This window comes from Phacochoerus africanus, chromosome 4, assembly GCF_016906955.1.
Source record: "Phacochoerus africanus isolate WHEZ1 chromosome 4, ROS_Pafr_v1, whole genome shotgun sequence".
Classification (NCBI taxonomy): Eukaryota; Metazoa; Chordata; class Mammalia; order Artiodactyla; family Suidae; genus Phacochoerus; species Phacochoerus africanus.
In genome coordinates, this window is record NC_062547.1 from 15,986,240 (window position 1) to 16,008,417 (window position 22,178).

Consider the following 22,178-nt stretch of genomic DNA (forward strand, 5'->3'; position numbering starts at 1 on the left):
GGGCCTCCGTTTCCCCCAGTCCCATGGAGCTCCTGCACACAAGCCCCACTGGCCTTCAATGCCAGATGCTCTGGGGGCTCTTTCTCCCTACGTCAGATCCCTAGGCATGGGGACCTAATGTGGGGCTCAGAACTCTCACTCCTGTAGACGAGTCTCTGTGATACAGTTACTTTCCAGTCTGGGGGTCCTCCCACCCAGCAAGTATGGTGTTGCTTCTATCAGGTAATTGCCCCTCCTACCATCATGATGTGACCACCTCTTTGTCTTCTGGAGTAGGATATCTCTTTGAACGTTTCCAGCCCATTTGAAGGTTGTTCAGCATTTGGTTGTAATTCTGTTGTTTTTGTGAGAGAACGTGAGCGCCAGGCCTTCTATCCCACCATCTTAATCCCGTTGCTATTTTTTCTTGATTTACCTTAAATGTAAACTATCTCTGTCATTCGGATTTTAAGTTCTTGTGAAATGACAGCTATTTGGCTTGTGTATCGTTTCTGGAAGTCACAGTGTTCAATTGCCCTGCTGATGTGATAAGACGAGCTACCTACATTCTCTGACCCTGCATTCCCTGTGCATGCCCTAAAGAGAGGTGCATATGATGCTGTTGCCCACAGAAGAATAGCAGCACCACCAGAATAGTGGGTTCACATATGCTTTATTGATTATGGATACTTTCCTTACTAGCCATCTGCATTAGAAGAAAATTGAGAATCGGGAAAATAAACCAGACAGAAACAGAAGTACTGCATTATATCCCTTATATGTGAAATATTGGAAAAAAAAAAAGTTGAACTCCTAGAAACGCAGAATAGCAATGTGGTAGCCAGGGTTGGGATGTGGAGGAAATAGGCAGGTCTGGTCATGCCAGGTCTGCTGGAAGCAAGAGATTTCATGAGTGATTTGTGAGCAGGAACTCTGCTGCCTCTGTGGACCAATCATGCTGCTTTCCCAGAGCCCAAACAACACCCGCGGCTTTACTGCTGATTACACCTTTTTCTTTCTTTCTAGCCACCCATGCATATCTCTGGCCAACACCATGGTGGCTTCAGAGCTGCTTTACAGAGGCACACAGTTCCATTGGTTCCAACCACAAGGAAAGGGGATGTGATGCATTTTGTGATTGATTTTCTGTACGGTTTTGTTGGCTTTGTCTGTATGCATGTATGTGGGGAAGCCACGTTCATCCAGAGCCTGGATGTGGACACACAGCAAATTGGAGATGAGACCCTGGCCCCGGTACTCAGGCAGGGTGGCCCCCATCCGTATCTCTCCTGTCTGGTCCATCAGGGACCAAGATATAGGGGTGCCCTCAGGCCCCAGCAAGCAGATGGAGAGAAAGTTGCGGATACATCGCTCAATGAATCTCTGGCTCCTCTCGTTGCCACCCAAATGCCAGAACTTATTCACCAAGGCAGCGTGGGTAACATCCATGGATGAGACTTGAAACACCTCTGGGTTACTATTGAAAACAAGGGGAGAGAACAGCCCATAAACCACACATGCTGTGGAGTGATATATTTGTTTGCCCCCAAATCGTCTTCAGACAATCAGAGCACAAGGTATAGATTCTGCATCCAGATGGCCTGGGGCCATAATCTGGCTACTGAGTTGTCTTCAGGAGGCTGTATGATGTTCCTATGCCTCCATTTCTTCTTTATAAAGTGGGACTATTCACCGAACCTTCTTCAAAATCTGATATGAATATAATAAGAGCAATTCCATCATAAGTACCTAAGACTTGTGCTCACACACAGTAAAATGGATAGTTCTTCTCAGCAGCACAGTGACTGACTCTCCAGTTAATATGAGAGACGTGCTAGGGCCCCTATTTTACAGGTAAGAAACATACATAAAAGCTATTTATGAAGATCGAGCTTGGGATCCCGAAATCTTAGAATGTTGGTGTCAGGGGGCCCTTGGCCACTGTGGGAAGCTGAAGACCAGAGAAGGGCAGTGATGAGGGCAGGCAGCCCCTAGGGTACACAGCACTGAATGTGAAGCCTTCTGCAAGACATAAAGGGGCTTTAGGAGGTGTCCTAGAAAGAATCCTAGAGTTCCCATTGTGCCTCAGTGGTTTCAGGACCCAACACAGTGTCCGTGAGAATGTGGGTTCGATCCCTGACCCCACTCAGTGGGTTAAGGATCTAGCGGTGTCAGCTGTGGCCTAGGTTGCAGATGCCACTTGGATCTGGCTTTGCTGTGGCTGTGGTGTAGACCTATAGCTGCAGCTCCAATTCGAGCCCTAGCCCGAACACTCCCATATGCCAGAGGGAACAGAAAGAGAGGGAAAAAGAGAATCCACGATGAGGAATTACGAGGTCTAGACTCAAGCCCATTATGTCCTTAACCGTCCACATGACCTGAACAAATATATCTTCATCTGATCCCATTTTCTGTCATGAAAGCGGGGATAATATCTCCTCTCTTGTCTATGTCATGGGGTGGACAAGAGAATCAAATGAGATTTTAGATGTGGCGGTGCTTTTCAGGTGTCGTGTGTGAAACTGTGTGAATGAAGCTTTTCCAGGCATCTTAGCACACAGGGCGCCCTAGGAGTGGGCATCTCCAGGTCACGTCCTCACCAGCAGTGTTCAGTTCTAGTCAGTGTTAGGCTGGACATCAGTGGGGGAAGACCCATCATTTGTTTCATTTCTCTTTACCAGAAACCTGTTGCCCTGTGGAGTGAATTCATGAAAAGCGCATAGAGCAAGCATCTGCTCTGCGTTTTGCTCTGGCTCTGGAGGGTTTGTCAGTGAACTACATCAAGGAGCTCTCCGCCCTTGTAGAGCAGAGGGTCACACAAGAAACAGGTCGATACGTACACCAAGAAGCTGATGTCAGATCGTGATAAATGCAATCAAGAAAAGACAAATTGGGTTAGTGATGAACACTTAAGGGGGCGGTGGTTTTACACAGGGTGCTCTGAGAACTCTTATAGGAAATGACATTGGAGCATGTGGATGGCAAGACAGAGGTCATTAGATAAAGATCAGAGGGAAGGACAAGGTATCAAAGTGCAAAAAGGCAATGGCCCAGAGGCATGGGTGAGTGTATGAGATCAAGTTGCAAAAAGATGGCTAGAGCTGCTGATGGGAGTAAGCAAGAGGGGCAAGATGAAACCCAAGAGGGGATGGGTTCCAGGTCTTATAGGACCTTGGAAGTCCATAAGAAGAGTCTGATTTTATTCAAGGTGAGCTGGGAAACCTCAGGGGCTTTTCAGCAGGTGAGTTAACAGAATCCACATTACACACACTACAAAAGCATCCGCTTGGAAATGGATTGTAGGGAGATAAGAGCGCATTGTAAGGAGAGATGTTGGGAGGCTACTTGAGCAGCGAAAGAGGTGAGTAGGGCAGAGCGTCTTATTTCAGACTCACCTGGCTTTGGGTCTGCTGTATCCAGGAGGTAAGTTCTTTGTCTCTGGCAGGGAAGGAAGCAGTTTTATTGCCATCTCCGGCGTTATATAGAGAATGCATTGTGTTTTCTTGACCTTAATGAATTTAGTGGTTGCAAGATTCTGTATAACCTTGTCCAGGCTGGGCTGTGAACCTAGAGAGGAGTAAAGTTAGGAGAGAAGTCATTGCCCATTTAGATGCTTCAAGAAGCTTCCCAATAGACATAGGCAGGATGTGGAGTCAGACAGTGTTGCTTCTGGTGTGGCCATGGATCGTGTGACCAAGGCCACATCACTCCCTGAGCATGTTTTCTCCTATGCAGCACAGAGGTAATACTAGAACTCCTGACTACATGACCATGGACGTCAAGAAGAAGTGGCATTACATCATTTTCATTGTTTTGGTCTTTTGTCTTTTTAGGGCCGTACCCGTGGCACACGGAGGTTCCCAGGCTAGGAGTGGAATTGAAGCCGTAGCTGCCGGCCTCCGCCACAGCCACAGCAACGCCAGATCCAAGCTGCATCTGCGACCTACACCACAGCTCGTGGCAACACCGGGTCCTTACCCACTGAGCGAAGCCCTTGGTTCAAACCTGCATTCTCATGGGTGCTAGTCACATTCGTTTCCACTGAGCCACAATGGGAACTCCCAGAAGTGGCATTGTAAAAATAGTAGTACCTTACATGCGCATACGACATGCTTGGGTATTGGTCAAATAGCATATTAAATCCTTCCCATTAACCCTTTGTTTTAAGTACTTTTCTTATCTCCGTTTTTTATGTGACGGACCTGAATAACAGCTAAGTTCTATGACTTGCTCAAGATCACAAAGCAAGTACAAGCAGTGCAAGGATGCCAGCCTAGGGAAGCTGACTTCAGGGACCGCGGTCCTTGTGACCAGGGAGGGGTTCCATGGCACAGGGATTCATCATTCTAATGCTAGGAATGGAAGGCCAGAGGGAGAGCTTTGCTCTCCCGCCTAAGGGATCGATCACCGTAAGAGACCCCAACCACGTCTGCAAAATAGATCATGAATCCTCAGCTAACGAGAACTTACACTACCCACAGTTTCTTAGAAGGACCCCACAGTTTGCAATGTTTGAATTCAACCCTGCTGAACAGATGGTGGCAGCGGATATGAAAAATGAACATCCAACCCAGTGTCCGGGCGGGGGGGAGGTGGTAAAAAGAAAGAACGGTTGTAGGGGGGAATGTACTCAGGATAAAAAGTGACCCTGCAGGTATAGGCATGAGCAGTCCCAGCAGCCGGCACACATCCCACATCCCTTACATACTCTGGATCTGCAAATGTTGCTTCCAGTTGATGACATCTGATGTGCTAAGGGCTTCGTGACAGTTCTTGAGATCCTTAGAATAGACTTGGTAGGTATTGGTGTGGTGATCCAAGTCATCTGTCATCTCCTGTTTGGTTGGGTGATGTAGATAAATCACACTGATTACCCAGGGGTTGGAATACTTGTGCTTGGCATCTCATCACATGGTGCTATTTTACAGGCTTGAACATTACATTCTTCTAGACGCATGGTCATCCTGCTGAATCCTTGACATCATGAGATGCAAATCATACTATAATCATAATCCATCATAAGTTACAGATTTAATGGATTATTCCACTATGAGCAAGTGCCTATACCAGGTATTTATAGGATGCATTGCAATTTCAGATCAACCAAACATGCACCAGCTTAGAAAGTATGCTTGAATAATTCTGTACCACTCAGGAAAAAGAACGGATGTTCATCGGAGACAAGCTTCTGCTATAAGAGCAAATGTTACTTTGGTTCAAAGGGTCTTAGAACAAATGGAGTTTGAACAAAGCAGTATTGAAATTGATGTGGCTACCCCTCCATCAGAATTTTCACTTACACATGGTGAAGCTGAGCAGAATGAAGGCACATGATGTCTTTAAAACGTAAACCACAATGAACTATTGTTTAAAAAATAATTCCTATTCCCCAAAAAAAGGAACCACAAAAGCTGCTCAAAGAGACCTCCTCAGAATTCACATATGAAAGATGAGATTACTTGAAGAGGAAGGAAGGAATCAGAGAACAACCACCCAACAAGAGTAGGCTAGTGGAAAGTATTGGACATCAATTTACATGTATCAAAGTACTCAGCATTAATATGGCTGACAGTCCGTGTTTTCAAGATTTCATAACAAAGCAAATATTACTCCATTTTTCGATTTCTATACTTTAAATTATTTTTGCGTTGTGTTTAATTTGGTATTTTTGTTTATTTCTTGGCTACACCTGTGGCATGCAGGAATTCCCAGGTTAGGGATTGAACCTGCACCACAGCAGTGACCCGAGCCACTGCAGTGACAACTCCAGATCCTTAGCCAGCTGCACTGCAAGGGGACTTCCCACCTTTTTTTTTTTTTTTTTAGGGTCGCACCCAGGGACTATGGAAGTTCCCAGGCCAGGGGTCAAGTTGGAGCTGCAGCTGCCAGTGTACACCACAGCAACGCCAGATCCTAGCTGCATCTGCAGCCTGCATCACAGCTCATGGCGACACCAGACCCTTCAACCCACTGAGCGAGGCCAAGGATTGAATCCACATCCCCTTGGATACTAGTTGGGCTCCTCACCCTCTGTGCCGCAATGGGAACTTCATCTATTTTTTAAAGAATTTTGAAAGAATCATTCTATATTTAAATTTTACTTGTAAATAACTTGTATCCAAATGACCTCATATGGTTACATAGTTTTGCAGGGAGGCATTTTTACTTGATGTTTTTCAATACGCTCACAACATATTTATATTCGAACCTGAATCGCCCCTTAGTCTGAGTGATTTAAAAGGCTGCTACTGAAACTATATTCCCAAATACAAGTATTGTAAGTTGTCCTTAATATTGCCCTAACATTATTCATATTTACCTTCACCTATCTTTATGTTACCCACAGGAATACCCTATGACTCTTTATTGCATTGAAATATTAGAGATGGGTAGGACCTGGTTCAAAACTACTGAACTATTTACCCGTTCATTCAACAATAGTCTTATTGTTGTGATAAAAGAGGCTTACCATGAAACGTACCAACTGACCGTTTTTAATGTTCAGTGGCGTTAAGGACAATTCACAACATTGTACAACCCTCACCCCCAACCATCTCCAGAAATTCATTTCTGGATCCAGAGGGACTAGCACGTGGCCAGGCGTGTGGTAGGCGCCCAGCACACATGAACACGGAGGCATATTCGTTCTACATCTGGCATCTTACCTGCTCCTGAGGGCGAATAACCACTGTATTAAAATCAGGCCACTTGTCCACCAAGGCCTTTAGCTTGAAGGGGTTTCCCTGGTTCATGTGGAAGACGGTGCCATAAACCTGCAGTTTCCCGAGAGAGGAGAGGGTTGGCTTATTAGGAAGGGAGGACCAAAAGCATCATTTAATCAGGGCAAGGTTTATTTCTATGAAATTGTCCTTTTGTTTTCTTTTAAGAGCCACACCCGTGGTATAGGGAAGTTCCCAGATAGGGGTTGAATCAGAGCTAAAGCTGCCAGCTGACACTGCAGCCACAGCAACTCGGGATCCGGGATCCGTCCGAACTGAGTCTGGGACCTACAGCACAGCTCACGGCCTCGCCAGATCCCCAACCCACTGAGCCACGCCAGGGTTTAAACCTGCCTCCTCATGGATACCAGAGGGATTCATTTCCACTGTGCCACCACAGGAACTCCCATGAAAAAGGAAATTTTTCGATTGGAAGGTACCTAATGAGAATTTCTGCAGACCATTTTTGAGGTTTGATTTTTTTCCCCAACAAATGTATCTTTCAAAAATATTTACCTACAAAATATTCAGACCAATGAAATTTATGACAAAAAAGTATGAACTCTCCCATTATAGTTTTTAGTAAGATCTTCAGTAGATTTCCTTCTGTTCCTGTACACACACATCGAATTTCACAAAAATGAAAAATTTCGGATACACTCTAGGTGTTTCCAATTTTCCCTGTGAAAACTGACTCTTCAAAGAATATCTTTTTGCAGAAATCTTTGCATAGGTACCCACTATGTGCCCAGGGAAGGTTTTTCGAAGCAAGATTGCTGGGTCTACAGTTATCTACATGTTTTTAACAGAAACTTTCAAATTATCCTCTGGGCAAGGTAAACATTTCCTACCAGTAAGTGGGGGCTTTAGTAATTAAAGATCAGGGGCAAGTCTCTTTGGTCCTTTATTTATTTATTGGTTGATTATTATTTTTTGTCTTTTTGCCATTTTTTGGGCCGCTCCCACGGCATATGCAGGTTCCCAGGCTAGGGGTCTAATTGGAGCTGTAGCCACAGGCCTACACCAGAGCCACAGCAAGGCGGGATCCCAGCCGTGTCTGCGACCTACACCACAGCTCACGGCAATGCCGGATCCTTTACCCACTGGGCGAGGCCAGGGATCAAAATCGCAACCTCATGATTCCTAGTCAGATTCGTTAACCACTGAACCACGACGGGAACTCCTATTTATTTATTTTTTTAATTTTGTTGGAGTAGAGTGGATTGACAATGTTGTCTTAGTTTTGGGTGTAGAGCAAAGTGAATCAGTTGTTCACATACATCTCTCCATTCCTTTTGAGATTCCTTTCCCATGTAGGTTATTATACCGTATTGAGGAGCTTTCCCTGTGCTACACAGTAGGTCCTTGCTACTTACATATTTTATATATAGTAGTGCATGTGTGCTAATCCCAACCGTTCTCTCTCTCTCCCCCTCTTTTTTTTTTTTTTTTTTGCCTTTCTAGGGCCACATCTACAGCATATGGAGGTTCCCAGGCTAGGGTTGTATTGGAGCTGCACAATTCAACCACAGCCACAGCCACGTCAGATCCAAGCCGCATCTTTGATCTACACCACAGTTCATGGCAACACCGGATCCTTAGCCCACTGAGCAAGGCCACGGATCGAACCTGCCTCCTCATGGATGCCAGTCAGATTCGTTCCCACTGAGCCATGATGGGAACTCTGCCCCCTGGTTAACTTATCTCTCCTCCTAAGTCTCTGGTCCTTTGCTAGTAAATAAAACTAAAGCCAGAGGGTCAACCTATGAAAGAATGATTACCTTTCTCTTCCCCAGCGTGAAAGGATGGTCACCAATGGATAAGGCTGAGGAAGGTGACTACCTTCAGCTCACCCCCAAGTTATGCCCAGCCTTTCAAAGTATTAGCCTCCAATAAGAGAAGGAGATGTAACCATGATTGACATCCTTGTAAACTTCTGGTCCGACCTATGAAACAGTGGCTAATACTTGCACAGCGGCTAATAGCTGACCCCGTGGTAGCATCAGGGTGCATGGTGTGGACCAAAAAGATGAATGGAAATGGAAATGTATAAGTTTTATTGACCAATGTCCAGGGCGTTGTGCCAAGTGGGTGAGCATAATGGTCAGTTGTTGGTTTCAAGAGGTAACTTGCCTGGAGTAAAGTCCTGGCTGTATGCTCGGTGAACTTGGTGGCGTGCAGAGACCTCCGGGCTCTGTGCCAGTCCAGCACCACACCCAGGATGTTGGCGGTGCTTAATCCAGTCAAGATGCAGAGCTTTTCCATCATCACAAGGCTCGCCCGCCCGGGGTGCTCTTCTATAGGCACTCCCATTACCGTCCCACGCCCCACCTCCCCCACAGCCTCTGGCAGTCATCGATCTGGTCTCCATTTCTGCCACTTTGTTATTTCAAGAATTTTAGATAAATGGAGTCACGTAGCACGTGACCCTTGGGGATTGGCTTGCTTTCACTCAGCACAATTTTCTGGAGATGCATCCAGATTGTTGCAGGTATCCATAGCTCGTTCCTTCTTTATCATTCAGTGGTATTCCGTGGTATGGATGTGCCATGGTTCATTCACCTATGAAAGGACATCTGGGTTGCCTCCAGTTTTTGACTCTGAGGGATAAGGCTCTCATAGACATTTGTGTATTCGAGTTTGTGTGGCCATAAACGTGCATTTCTGTGGGGCAAATGCTCAGAACTGCGATTGTTGGTTGTGTGCTGGTTGGACAGGGAGTGTTGGAAGAAACAGACAAGTTGCTTTTCAAGACTGGCTGTGCCATTTCACATTCCTACCAGCAAGAGCTGAGAGATCCCGTTTCTCCTCACTTTTGCCATCTGAAGTTGAGAGAGATTTTTGCTCCAAACATTCAGGCAAGCTCAGGAAAGCTCACATTCGGTAGGTGACTTCTATTTCTGGCCCCAGCAGTATAACCAGTTGGGCAAGTTATTTGTCTTCTTGGCCTTAGATACATCCTCTGCAACACAGGGAGAAGCCTGATACCCATCCCATGTGGGCGTTTGGAAGTGTGTATGAGTTCACAGATAAAGCCCAGGAGCTGGGGTGAAGTAAGGGTGATAACTGCCTCCTACTTCTTCTAATGGACCACTCTGCCACCGTTTCTGGCCCCGACATACCCAGGTGGTGCTGGTGTGGACAGTGGTTGCATGTGACTTGAGCTTCTAGCTTTAGCTATAAGAGTAGCGTTTTAAAAGAGCAGTTCCAAAATAAAATAAAACAAAATACAAAGCATTTCCTAGCTTTGTCAATCCTCTGGTAAAAATGAAAATATAAGTGAAATACGTGTAAATCCAGCCCCTTGGTAACAAATGTTGCAATAAAATAATGAAGGGTATGTAATCATTTCTAGGTCTTCTCCATGGATAGTGTACCTTCTTTTGGGTGTCAAAGAGATAGGATTTGGCCTATGAAATATTCCCCAAAGACACATGGTGGTAACCTCACCTCAGGCAGAAAGGTTGAAAAATTATTATGTCTTAGGTGAACCTCTTAACGAAAAACCAAGGAAATGTTTTTGCCTCTGCAAAGAGCAGTTTGGGGCCACTTAAAAATATTGGGCATGGAGTTCCCATTGTGGTGCAGCAGAAATGAACCCGACGAGTAACCATGAAGACATGGGTTCCATCCCTGGCCTTGCTCGGTGGGTTAAGGATCTGGCATTGCCATGAGCTGTGGTGTAGGTCACAGGTGCGGCTCAGGTCCTGCATTGCTGTGGCCTGTGACATGGTCTGGCAGTTGTAGCTCCGATTCGAGCCCTAGCCTGGGAACTTCCCTATGCCACAGGGGCAGCCCTAAAAAGCAAATATATGTCTGTCTGTCTGTCTGTCTATCTATCTATCTACCTATGTATCTATCTATGTATTTGGATAGGTCGTATTCCTGAGACCTGCTTCCTCTTCCAGGACAAATATCCATTCCTTGCCAAGAAGGTGTGGACTGCATGAGATGTACCATGAGTGAGTTTCTGCTACCGAAGGCATGCTCAGTCAAAGGTCATTTTCTTTCCCTCCTGTTACAGGAAGAGACAACCCTCTGGTTCCCTAAGAATGCCCCGTGCTCACCTTTAAGGACTCAGGGAGGCTCTTCCTCAAGCATTTCTCTAGCCTCAGCAGCATCTGGGGACTCTGCAAGTGGAGCATCTTGGCAGGTACCTTAGCCTAGAAGAGGACCAAGAATACAGGCAGGAATGAGAAGATGGTGAACCAAACAGATGACACAAACAGATGGAAAGACATTCCATGTTCTTGGATTGGAAGAACCAATATGACCAAAATGATCATACCGCCCAAGGCAATCTACAGATTCCATGCAATGCCAATCAAATTACCAAGGACATTTTTCACAGAACTTGAACCAAATAGTTCAATGTTTGTTTGGAAGCACAAAAGACCTAGAAGAGCCAAAGACATCCTGAGAACGAAAAATGGAGCTGGAGGAATCAGGCTTCCTGACTTCAGACTCTACTGCAAAGCTACAATCATCAAAACCATATGGCCCTGGCACAAAGACAGAAATATACATGGGTGGAAGAGGGGAGAAAGCCCAGAGTTAAACCCATGCACCGACAGCCAACTAGGCTATGACAAAGGAGGCAAGAATATACGATGGAGAAAAGACAGCCCCTTCAAGAAGTGGTGCTGGGAAAACTAGTGACAGCCACATGGAAAAGAAGGAAATTAGAACCCTTCCTAACACCATACACACAAATAATCTCCAAGTGGATTAAAGACCTCAATGTAAGACCAGATACTCTAAAACTCTTAGTGGAAAACATAGGCCAAACACTCTCTGACATAAACCACAGCAAGATCTTCTCAGATCCACCACCTAGAATCATGACAATCAAAGAAAAATAAACAAATGGGACTTAATTAAAACGGAAAGTTTCTGCAAAGTTCTGCACTGGAATCCCTAAACAAAATGAAAAGACAACCCACAGAATGGGAGAAGATTTTGCAAATGAAAATCTTCACAACTGACAAGGGATTAATCTCCAAAGTTTATAAACACCCTCTGTAGCTCAATACCAAAAACAAACAAACAAACAAACAAAAAATCCAAACAACCCCAACAAAAAAATAGGCAAGGGATCCAAACAGATAATTCTCCAAAGAAGACATACACATGGCCAAAAAACACATGAAGAGATGTTCAACATCACTCATTAGCAGAGAAATGCAAATCACGACCACTCTGAGGTACCACCTTACACCAGCCAGAATGGCCATCATCCAAAAGTCTACAAACAGTAAATGCTGAAGAGAGTGTGGACAAAAGGGAACCCCACTACACTGCTGGTGGGAATGTAAATTGGTGCAACCACTGTGGAACGCAAGATGGAGATTCCTCAGAAAGCTAAACACAGAATTACCATTTGATCCAGTAATCCCACTCCTGGGCATCTATCCAGAGAAAACCATGACTTGAAAACATACATCTACTCCAATAGGCAAGGCAACATGAATGGAAACAACCTAACTGCCCATCGACAGAAGAGTGCATAAAGAAGATGTGGTACATATACACAATGGAATATTCCTCAGCCATTAATAGGAAAGAAATAACTGCATTTGCAGCAACATGGATGGACCTAGAAACTATCATGCTTAGTGAAGTCAGACAGTGAGACCCCAACATCAAAGGTTATCACTTACATGTGGAATCTTAAAAACAGGCACAGCGAACTTCTTTGCAGAATAGATACTGACGCCCAGACTTTGAAAAACCTATGGTTTCCAAATGAGACAGGCTGGGGATGGGGAGATGCACGGAGGGTTTGGGATGGAAATGCTGTAAAATTTGGTTGTGATGATCGTTGTACATCTATAAATGTAATAAAGTTCACTGAGTCATAAAAAAAAGACAACTAATAAAAAAACAAGACAATCTCAACATCTAGCCCTAGGATAAGGCCACATCAATCACGTTCGCATAGCAGATAGGGACAGAGTAAAGAGGACAAAGTAGGTGATTAAATAATTCATCTCACCAGGGGATTGTAAGGAAAGAATAACAGTATGGGATGCCCCTGTGAGTTAATGATTACTTGAGAAAACCAGCTTACTGAACAATAAAACCAAGCAGGCTTGCGTGGAAACAAAAGCATGACACAGCACATAAGGCATGCTCCCAGATAAGAAAACACTGGTGGAACTAGACCCACATCCTACCCAGTGAGGTTGGTGACACAGTGAGTCCTAGGATATGCTCTTCTGCACACAGTAAAAATAAAAAATACAGGAAAAGCTGATGTTCTACTGAAACCTGAGATGATGGATCATATTTTAGCAAAGCCCGCCTTTTTGCCGGTTTCTACTGTGGCATGACCGTCCCGGTCGGACCCTGCTGGGACAAGAACGCTCCCCTGCCTGACACAGAAGAGGCACTGCTGATGCAGGCTGACGTCTACTCAAGAATGAAGAAGAAGGTGGTCTTCTGCCCTCTCCACTTTTCCTTTGATGATAAAACTGTAGCCCACTAAATTCTTGGGGACGGAGCACTCCCTTGCCAGCAGGCTCGTATTTCTCACAAGCGTTCCTATACTAACAAACTCTTTCCTGACCTGTGGCTCTGCTTCTCACTGAAGTCTTTCTGTGCCGAGACAGACCTGACACCTCACTGCCATTCTACTGGCTTCATCAGTTGGTGGCAACTCTAGGAACCATCAAGACAAGAACGGTCACACGAACAAAGGACAACACTCAAACAAAAGGAGAAAAGAGAGAAGAAAACAAAGGACACAGTTCTTGATTAAAAGAGGTAAATCTTTGCTCATAGACATTAAAGAAGCAGTAGAGGTGAGAATTGTAAGGATGTGGAGAGAGAAATTCAGAAGGGAAAACAAAAGAGGAAAAAGGCATTTCATGGCCATACCATGACGGATAAAAATCTTTGGAATGACCTTTCTTTTTCACATGATTTGAATTAACAATAAATCTGGTCTGCGTTCCAGTCCACGTTCCTCTGCATGTGTCCTCCCTGACTGTGAACAGACTATTTCGCTTTCCCGGTTAACCTTTATCTAAGGAACAGGCCACCTCTTTTAGAGTGCTTCCTACAGGAGTAAATCGAATAATGTCTGCACGTACCCCTACAGTAGGTGCTAGATACACATCATTTGGATCAGGGAGCCTTCCTTGCAGCTGTTATTACCGCTCCATGCAACCCCCCTCCATATCGTTGATCTGCTCAGAATGGAAACTGGCCTTAGCCCTTCCAAGAATGTTTTCTGCTCGACACATACTACATGTGACAGATTACTTCTCAGACGGAATAAACTCCCTCTCCTTCAAAGTGTATCAATAAGTGAGCTCAGCCCCCTTATCTAGAACCAACAAGATCATCTGATTTTTCCCCTGGTCGTGGGAGAAAAAGAAGGCAAGTCTCACAACAGTGATTCTCTCACCATCCGGGCCTCACCTGAAAAGTTGTCTCTGTGCAGAAAGATCCCCAGGACGAAATGCGAAGCAGCAGACTTTTCCAGAATGTGGAATTCTTTTTGTCTTGGCCCACACAGCCAGGACTTGCCAGTGTGTTCTGGTAATTTTTCTCCAGAAACAGCTGAGTTGCAGCCGTTAACAAAGACCTTGCCTCTTTAAGGGGGGAGGGTGGGGAAGCTTCTATTAGCTGGCGTGTTGTCCAGTGGCACCAGGTCCCTCCCTCTGGGTCACATGTTCTGCTGCTTCTGCAAGTTTGGGAGCCTGGCTGAAACTCAGTTTGTGTTCTGATCCCACCACTTACTTGGTAAACTTAGATTACCAAGTTATCTAATCTCTCTGTGCCTCAGTTTCCTCATGTACTCATGCTACCTCCTCTTCCTAGGTTTTGGGTTTTGTTTTTGTGAGTTAAATAGGCTAGCATTTGTGAAATGTTTAGGTGAGTGCCTGACAAATATAAAACATGTGTTACTGTTTCCTAAATGAAACAAAGCAAAACAAAATTACCCGAATGTAGGGTAGGCTGGATGTGTAAATATGTCTCTCCAAATCTTGAGTGAAATGCTTTTTCCCTGTGGTTATAGACCCAGCCCCTTTTGATAAGAGCATTATTGTAATTATTATTATTATTTTGCTTTTTAGGGCCACATCTGGACGTTGAAGCCGAGCTGCAGCTGCCGGCCTACCCACAGCCACAGCAATGCAGGATCCGAGCTGCCTCTGCAGCCTACACTGCAGCTTGTGGCAATGCTGGGTCCTTAACCCACTGAGCGAGGCCAGGGATTGAACCCGCATCCTCACAGACGCTCTGCTGGGTACTTAATCCACTGAGCCACAACGGCCACTCCAATAGTACCTTTCTAACATTGATCAGAATACCACTGTTAAAAATTGTTGATCAGAACATCACTGTTAAAAATTCAGTTTAATAGCATCAGCTGAATGTATGCCCGTCATTTGTGGAATTTTGTTAAGGAGCTGCCATGTGAGAGAGTCTTTAAGTTGACTGAACCAGGAATAACTTGGAAGAAGTAAATCAGAGAGTCAGGGTGTGATTGTCCCTATACCCTAAACAAGGTATCAGCAGTTAAGGGAAACGTTTTGTGGGCAATCAGAAGCGTACACCCTTAAACTGGAAAAGGGAATGATGTATTCAAAACAATAAAGGATAACATCATGTAAAGGAGAATGGACCTCCTAGTAGGTTGAGAAATCTGGAAGAATCTTATGTCAATGGTCTTTGGTAGAAGCAGATTAATTTATGGAGGTTTCTGGGGGTGTGTGTGTGTGTGTGTCCACATCCAGAGCACGTGGGAGTTCCAGGCCAGGGACTGAACCCACACCACAGCAGTGACCAGAGCCACTGCAGTGAAAACACCAGATCCTTAGCCCACTGTGCCACAAGGGAACTCCCAAGGTTTTATTTGTTTTGAGGCAGTCAGCTTCTGTGGACCATCTTCTTTCTGAGGTTCCCTGGAAAGCTGACGTTGAAGCCTTTTCTTTGTATATTTTCCTCATGCTTATCATCTGGAGATAAGTCCTTGTAAGCTTACAGCTGAATCGGTCAGGAATACCTGAGAGAGGCGTCCCTTCCAGGAAGGCTCCAGGGGCAGTCCTTCTCAGGGTTCTTTTCCGGAATCACCTGCATTTAGATGATCTAAGGATTGATCAGGTAAGTGATGAGGAAAAGCAGCCTACTCCTCTCGAAGCGCACGCAGAACGAACCAACCTTGTCTTTTTCAAAATGTTGTAATTTAGTATTGATGGAGCTATTTCCTATGACATAGGCCTGCCAGTGAGCACATCATACCATCTCGGATGGGACAAAATGGGATAGGACACAGTAAAAAAATGAATGAAACACTGACACACACGACAACGTACATACGCCTCATAGGCATTAGGTGAATGGAAATTCCAGCCTTGAAATAGTACTCGATATATGCTGTGAATCTTATGAAGTTCAAGAACCTGAAAAAGAGTCCCTAAAGCCATCCTAACTGTGGTTGCCTCTGGTAGGGCTGTAGATTCATGGGCAAAGAGCATGAAAGAAGTTTCAGGGGTGACAGAATTGCTTGCTTTTTTGAAAGGGCTGCAGGTTTCATAAGCATAAGTAAGCCTATTTTAATGTCACAGAACTGCAACCTGAGATCTAGGGGTTTGCTAACTATGCCTTATTTTAAAAGAGACAGAAGTCTTTGATTTGCCTTTCTCCATTAATTAGTGAGAGGTTGAGCATCTCTCCATGCGCCTGCTGCCCATCTGTATGTCTTCTTTGGAGAAGTGTCCATTTAGGTCTATTGACCATTTTTTGATTGGGTGGTCCTTTTGTGGTTGAGGTGTGTGAGTTGTTTGTATATTTTGAAGATTGGGCCCTTATCGGTTGCACCGTTTGCAAAGACTTTCTCTCATTCAGTGGGTCCCCTTTTTGCTTTTTTTTTTTAATGGTTTCTTTTTTTTTTAGTTGTTGTCATTTTTTTCCCGCCCTTTGTACAGCATGGGGATCAAGTTACCCCTACAAGTATACATTTTTTCGCCCACCCTTTGTTCTGTAGCAATATGAGGATCTAGACATAGTTCTCAATGCTACTCAGCAGGATCTCCTTGTAAATCTACTCTAAGTTGTATCTGATAACCCCAAGCTCCCGATCCCTCCCACTCCCTCCCTCTCCCCCCAGGCAGCCACAAGCCTATTCTCCAAGTCCATGATTTTCTTTTCTGTGGAGATGTTCATTTGTGCTGGCTCTTAGATTCCAGTTCTAAGGGATATCATATGGTGTTTGTCTTTGTCCTTCTGACTCATTTCACTCAGGATGAGAGTCTCTAGTTCCATCCATGTTGCTGCAAATGGCATGATGTCATTCTTTTTATGGCTGAGTAGTATTCCATTGTGTATACATACCACTTCTTCCTAAGCCAATCCTCTGTTGATGGACATTTGGGTTGTTTCCATGTCCTGGCTATTGTGAATAGTGCTGCAATGAACATGAGGTTCATGTGCATGTGTCTCTTTTAAGTAGCGTTTTGTCCTGATAGATGCCCAAGAGTGGGATTGTGGGGTCCTATGGACGTTCTATGGATAGATTGCTAAGGTATCTCCAAACTGTTCTCCATAGTGGCTGTACCAGTTTCCATTCCTACCAACAGTGCAGGAGGGTTCCCTTTTCTCCACACCCCCTCCAGCCCTTGTTATTTGTGGACTTACAAATGATGGCCATTCTGACTGGTGTGAAGTGGTATCTTGTGGTAGTTTTGGTTTGTCTTTCTCTTAAAATCAGCTGTGTTGAGCATTTTTTTCATGTGTTTGCTGGCCATCTGTATATCTTCCTTGGAGAACAGTCTATTCAGGTCTTTTGCCCATTTTTCCATTGGTTGATTGGCTTTTTTGCTGTTGAGTTGTATAAGTTGCTTATATATTCTGGAGATTAGGCCCTGTCCTTTGCATCGTTTGAAACTATTTTCTCCCACTCTGTAAGCTGTCTTTTTGTTTTCTTTTGGGTTTCCTTTGCTGTGCAAAAGCTTTTCAGTTTGATGAGGTCCCATGGGTTTATTTTTGTTCTTATTTCTATTGCTTTGGGAGACTGACCTGAGAAAATATCCATGATTTTGTGTATGGCGTTAGAGAATGTTGTAATTTCACTCTTTTGCGTGTAGCTGTCCAGTTTTCCCAGCGCCATTTGTTGAAGAGATACGTTCTCTTCTAGGAGTTTGATGGTGTCTTGTCTTATATTTAAGTCTTTCAGCCATTTGGAGTTTATTTTTGTGCATGGTGTGAGGGTGTGTTCTAATTTCATTGCTTTGCATACAGGTGTCCAGGTTTCCCAGCAATGCTTGCTGAGTAGACTTTCTTTTTCCCATTTTATGTTCTTGCCTCCCTTGCCAAAGATTAATTGTCCATAGGTGTAGGGTTTCTTTCTGGGTTCTCTACTCTGTTCCATTGGTCTGTCTGTCTGTTTTGATACCAGTACCACACTGTTTTCATGACTGTGGCGTTGTAGTATTGCTTGAAGTCTGGGAATTTTATGTCCCCTGCTTGGTTTTTGTTTCTCAGGATTGCTTTGGCAATTCTGGGTCTTTTGTGGTTCCATATACATGTTTGGATTGTTGGTTCTAGTTGTGTGAAAAATGTCATGGGTCATTTGACAGGGATTGCATTGAATCTGTAGATTGTTTTGGGTAGTCTGGCCATTTTTACAATGTTGATTTTTCCAGTCCATGAACATGGAATATCTCTCCATTTCTTTACATCTTCTTTGATTTCTTTGATTAACGGTTTATAGTTCTCAGCATATAGGTCCTTTACCTCCTTGGTCAGGTGTATTCCGGGGTATTTGATTTTTTGAGATTAATGGTTTCTTCTGCTGTGCCAAAGCCTTTGTGTTGAATTAAGTCCCATTGGCGTATTTTTGGTTTTGTTGTCATTATTCTAGGAGATGGATCAAGGAAGATAGTGCTGCAATTTGTCCAAGCGCATTATGTCTATGTTTTCCTCCAGAAGCCTATGTGGCTTTACATTTAGGTCTCTAATCCAGTTTGAGTCTATTTTTGTGTATGGTGTTAGAGAATGTTGGAATTTCACTCTTCTACGTTAGCTGTCCAGTTTTCCCAGCGCCATTTGTTGAAGAGACTATCTTTCCTCCACTGTATGTTCTTGCCTCCTTTGTCATAGATCAGATGACCGTAGATGCCTGGGTTTATTTCTGGGCTTTCCATTCTGTCCCATTGATCTGTATTTAGAGACTCTCTCTGGATTTCATGTCCTGTGGGATTACATGTCCAAATGTTTCTTTAATGTATCCTTTTTGATTAAATACTGTTTTGCCCGCCTGTATGAGTGAATATTCAGGACCTTTTCTGGAGTTCCCATTGTGGCTCAGCAGGAAGGAACCCAGCTAGGATCTGTGAGGATGTGGGCTCCATTCCTGGCCTCATTCAGTGGGTTAAGGATCTGGCATTGCTGTGAGCTGTGGTGTAGGTCACTGATGTGGCTTGGCTCTTGCATTGCTGTGCCTGTGGCATAGGCTGTAGCTCTGATTTGACCCCTAGCCTGGGAACTTCCACATGGCACATCTGCCGCCCTAAGAAGCAAAACAAAAACAAAACCCAACAACCCCAAATCCTTTCCCAAGAACTTTGATGGTGTCACTTACCCGTTGGCCAAGTGCCTTGGGCTGTTCTGGAGAAGTGTGAAAGTGTGAAGTCAGTGTGATTCTTCTCATCATAACCAGTCCATCCTCTCTCTCTGGACCCTTGTAGGATCTTGTCTTCACCTTTGGTGCTCAGAAATTTCACAGGAATGTATAAAGTGAGTTATCCCTGTTGTCAGTCATTCCTTACTTGGGGAAAATCTCTTGCTTCTTCTCCAACCCCTTCTTTCTTTTTGCTCTTTTTACATTGTTTTCAGAACTCCATTTGCTCTGTTCTCATTTTCTAGAATGCCATTTAGATAGATGTTCAAACTTGTCAGTGTTCAGTTCTCTTAGATTTTATTTTCTGTCATGTTTTCCGTCTCATTTTCATTCTGGGTGATGCTCTGAGCTATACCTTCTTCTGCCAAAACTTCCCAGCTCTCTTTCTTTCTTTCTTTCTTTTTTTTTTTTTGTCTTTTTAGGCTGCACCCAAGGCATATAGAAGTTCCCAGGCTAAGGTTGGAATTGGAGCAGCAGCTGCCAGCCTGCACCACACCACAGCAATGCCAGAGCCGAGCCTCCTCTGGGACCTACCCCACAGGTCACAGCAATGCTGGATCCTTAACCCACTGAGCGAGGCCAGGGATCCAACCCATGTCCTCATGGATATTAGTAAAGGGCATTACCATTAAGCCACAGTGGGAACTCCCCCATTTTCTAATTCTCTATCACCCGTGAACACTCTGCTACTCCGTCCATCTCCGGAGACTTTTATTCAAATTTCCAGTCTTTAATTTCCCAAATCTCTAGTTGATTATTTTTTATGAATGTAAAATAAAATGTCACAATCATCCTTCTCTAAAGCCTCCTAATTGCTCTGTCTCTCTTTCAGCAGGTGTGAATTCATCCATAGGTACAGTTTGATGCCTCTCTTTCCTTGCCAGGTCTTTGGTCAGTCCCGGTTTTCTTTTATCTTTGAGTTTGAGACTTCCTTTTCACAATTTTAGAACATTTTTACGAATCCATGCCCCTGGTATTTTGGAAGGTGAGCCTGGAGTGTTGCAAGTTGTGGCAATAGTTTGCCCTCTTTGTGGGAAGCCCTCCCCTCTGCCAAGAGTCAGACCTCTCTGTTGCTTCTAGCCTCAACCCCATCCCCGATTTCTGCTTTGCTAAATGCTTAGCAAGAGTCAGGATGGAGTCAAAGGTCAACCATCTGAACTTGTCCAATCTCGCTCTAACAGGCAACAGGTCTGGTTGGGTTTACACCAGTTTTGTCTGTTTACTGTGGGCTGATTCAGCCCCACATGCTCTTCTAGCAGACGCTTTCACACCTGTGCAGGTTCTTGCACTTTTACTGCTCCCTAGGCTTGCTCCTTTTCCTTCTCCAGCTTATAGGATTCCCTCAACACATCTGGAGCATCAACACATTCTTTTTGTTCTTTCCTGGCTCTTATTGGTGTTCATGTAATCATATAGTGAGGCTGAGGCAGATGATAAGATAAAGGCTCCATCTGCCATCTTGAGCCCATTCTCTAACTTGTATTCATGCAATCCTCTTCATATCTATTTTTATGTGTGCATGGTTTTTTTTTTTTTAATAGGGGTGTTAAAAATAGGAAACCAAGGAGCCTGGGGTGGCTCTGTGGGGTAAGGATCCAGCATTGTCACTGCAGCTGTTCGGGTTGATCTCTGGCCTGGGAACTTCCACATGCCATGAGTGCAACCATCAAAAATGAAAAATGGAAAACATTTAAAGAGGAACTCCAAATCTACCATGTTGCTGTAATGTGCCCAATACCATCTGCTGAGGGCCTGAGCCACCCTTGTACCTCAGACACACTCTTGACCCCTAATCCATGGGGGTTTTTGTTTGTTTGTTTTTTGGTTATTTTTTTTGGCCATACAGCATGCAGAAGTTACGAGGCCAGGGATGGGCCCTATGCCAGAGCAGTGACCCAAGCCACAGCAGTGACAAGGCCGATCCTTAACCCGCTGAGCCACCAAGGAATTCCCCCAATCCATATTTTTACCGCATTCCCCAGGCACTAGATTTAGGCATATTAAAGCAGGATTCGGTAAGTATACAACGTGTAACAGTTCTAGGGCACTTTGACATAATTTGCCTTATCTTTCCTCACGAAAGGCCCTGATATAGCATCATTATTTAATTACCTAGACAGGACATCTTGGAATTAAAACAAATAAGAATCGCGTTAGCAGAGACAACTGGCGATGAATTCAGGTCTGGAAACTTCAAGGTCTGTACACTTGAAGACGAAGAGTAATCTGGGGTAGCCAGATGTTTCTCACCACCTACCTCAAACCATAAAGGAACAGCACACTAAGAGGGCCCACAAGTAAACCCCCTCAAGACCGAAAAGTCTTGTTTTCCATAAAATATCGTCCCTTCATCTTTAGAGACATTGGAGAGCCCCTTCCAAAGAACTCCACAGGATCTGGCATCCATAAGGCTCACAAGCAGGGGCAATGGGCTGGAATTCTCGCTCAAGGAAGATTTATAAAATGTAAAGATGGTCGGAGGGATACTTGTGTTTGTGGGTTCAGAGGTTAAAAAACCCAGCTACATCCATGAGGATGCAGGTTTGATCTCAGCCTCAATCGTAGGTTAGAGGATCAGGTTTGGCAGGGCAGGCTGAGGCATGGGTTGGTTGGCAGTGATGGGCGTGCTCGGATCTCGTGTTGACTGTGGCTGCAGCAAGCTAGGAGCGGCAGCTGTCAAGCTCAGTTGGAAGTTAGGCATCTGGTTGTTTGCCTAGGTGAGGCTGTGTTGTGTGTGTTGCAAACATGGGGGGTGACGCGTCAGAGTGCCTGGTGGCAGGGTGGTGGGGCTGGGGTGGGGGGGGGGCGTGGTGTAGAGGCGTGGGTGTAGGTGGCTGGCATACACCGGT

General features: G+C 44.6%; 1 protein-coding gene across 1 annotated transcript; it reads right to left on the bottom strand.

Moving 5' to 3' along the window:
* Positions 1–633: 633 nt before the first annotated feature.
* LOC125124090 (glycine N-phenylacetyltransferase-like) lies at positions 634–14,344 on the bottom strand. The gene is made up of 6 exons (XM_047774261.1): positions 14,124–14,344; positions 10,766–10,861; positions 6,645–6,752; positions 4,688–4,814; positions 3,375–3,546; positions 634–1,456 (listed from the first exon to the last, which is right to left on the bottom strand). The coding sequence occupies exons 2-6, from the start codon at positions 10,841–10,843 to the stop codon at positions 1,054–1,056; spliced, it is 888 nt and encodes a 295-aa protein (XP_047630217.1). The 5' UTR covers positions 10,844–10,861; positions 14,124–14,344; the 3' UTR covers positions 634–1,053.
* Positions 14,345–22,178: the final 7,834 nt, after the last annotated feature.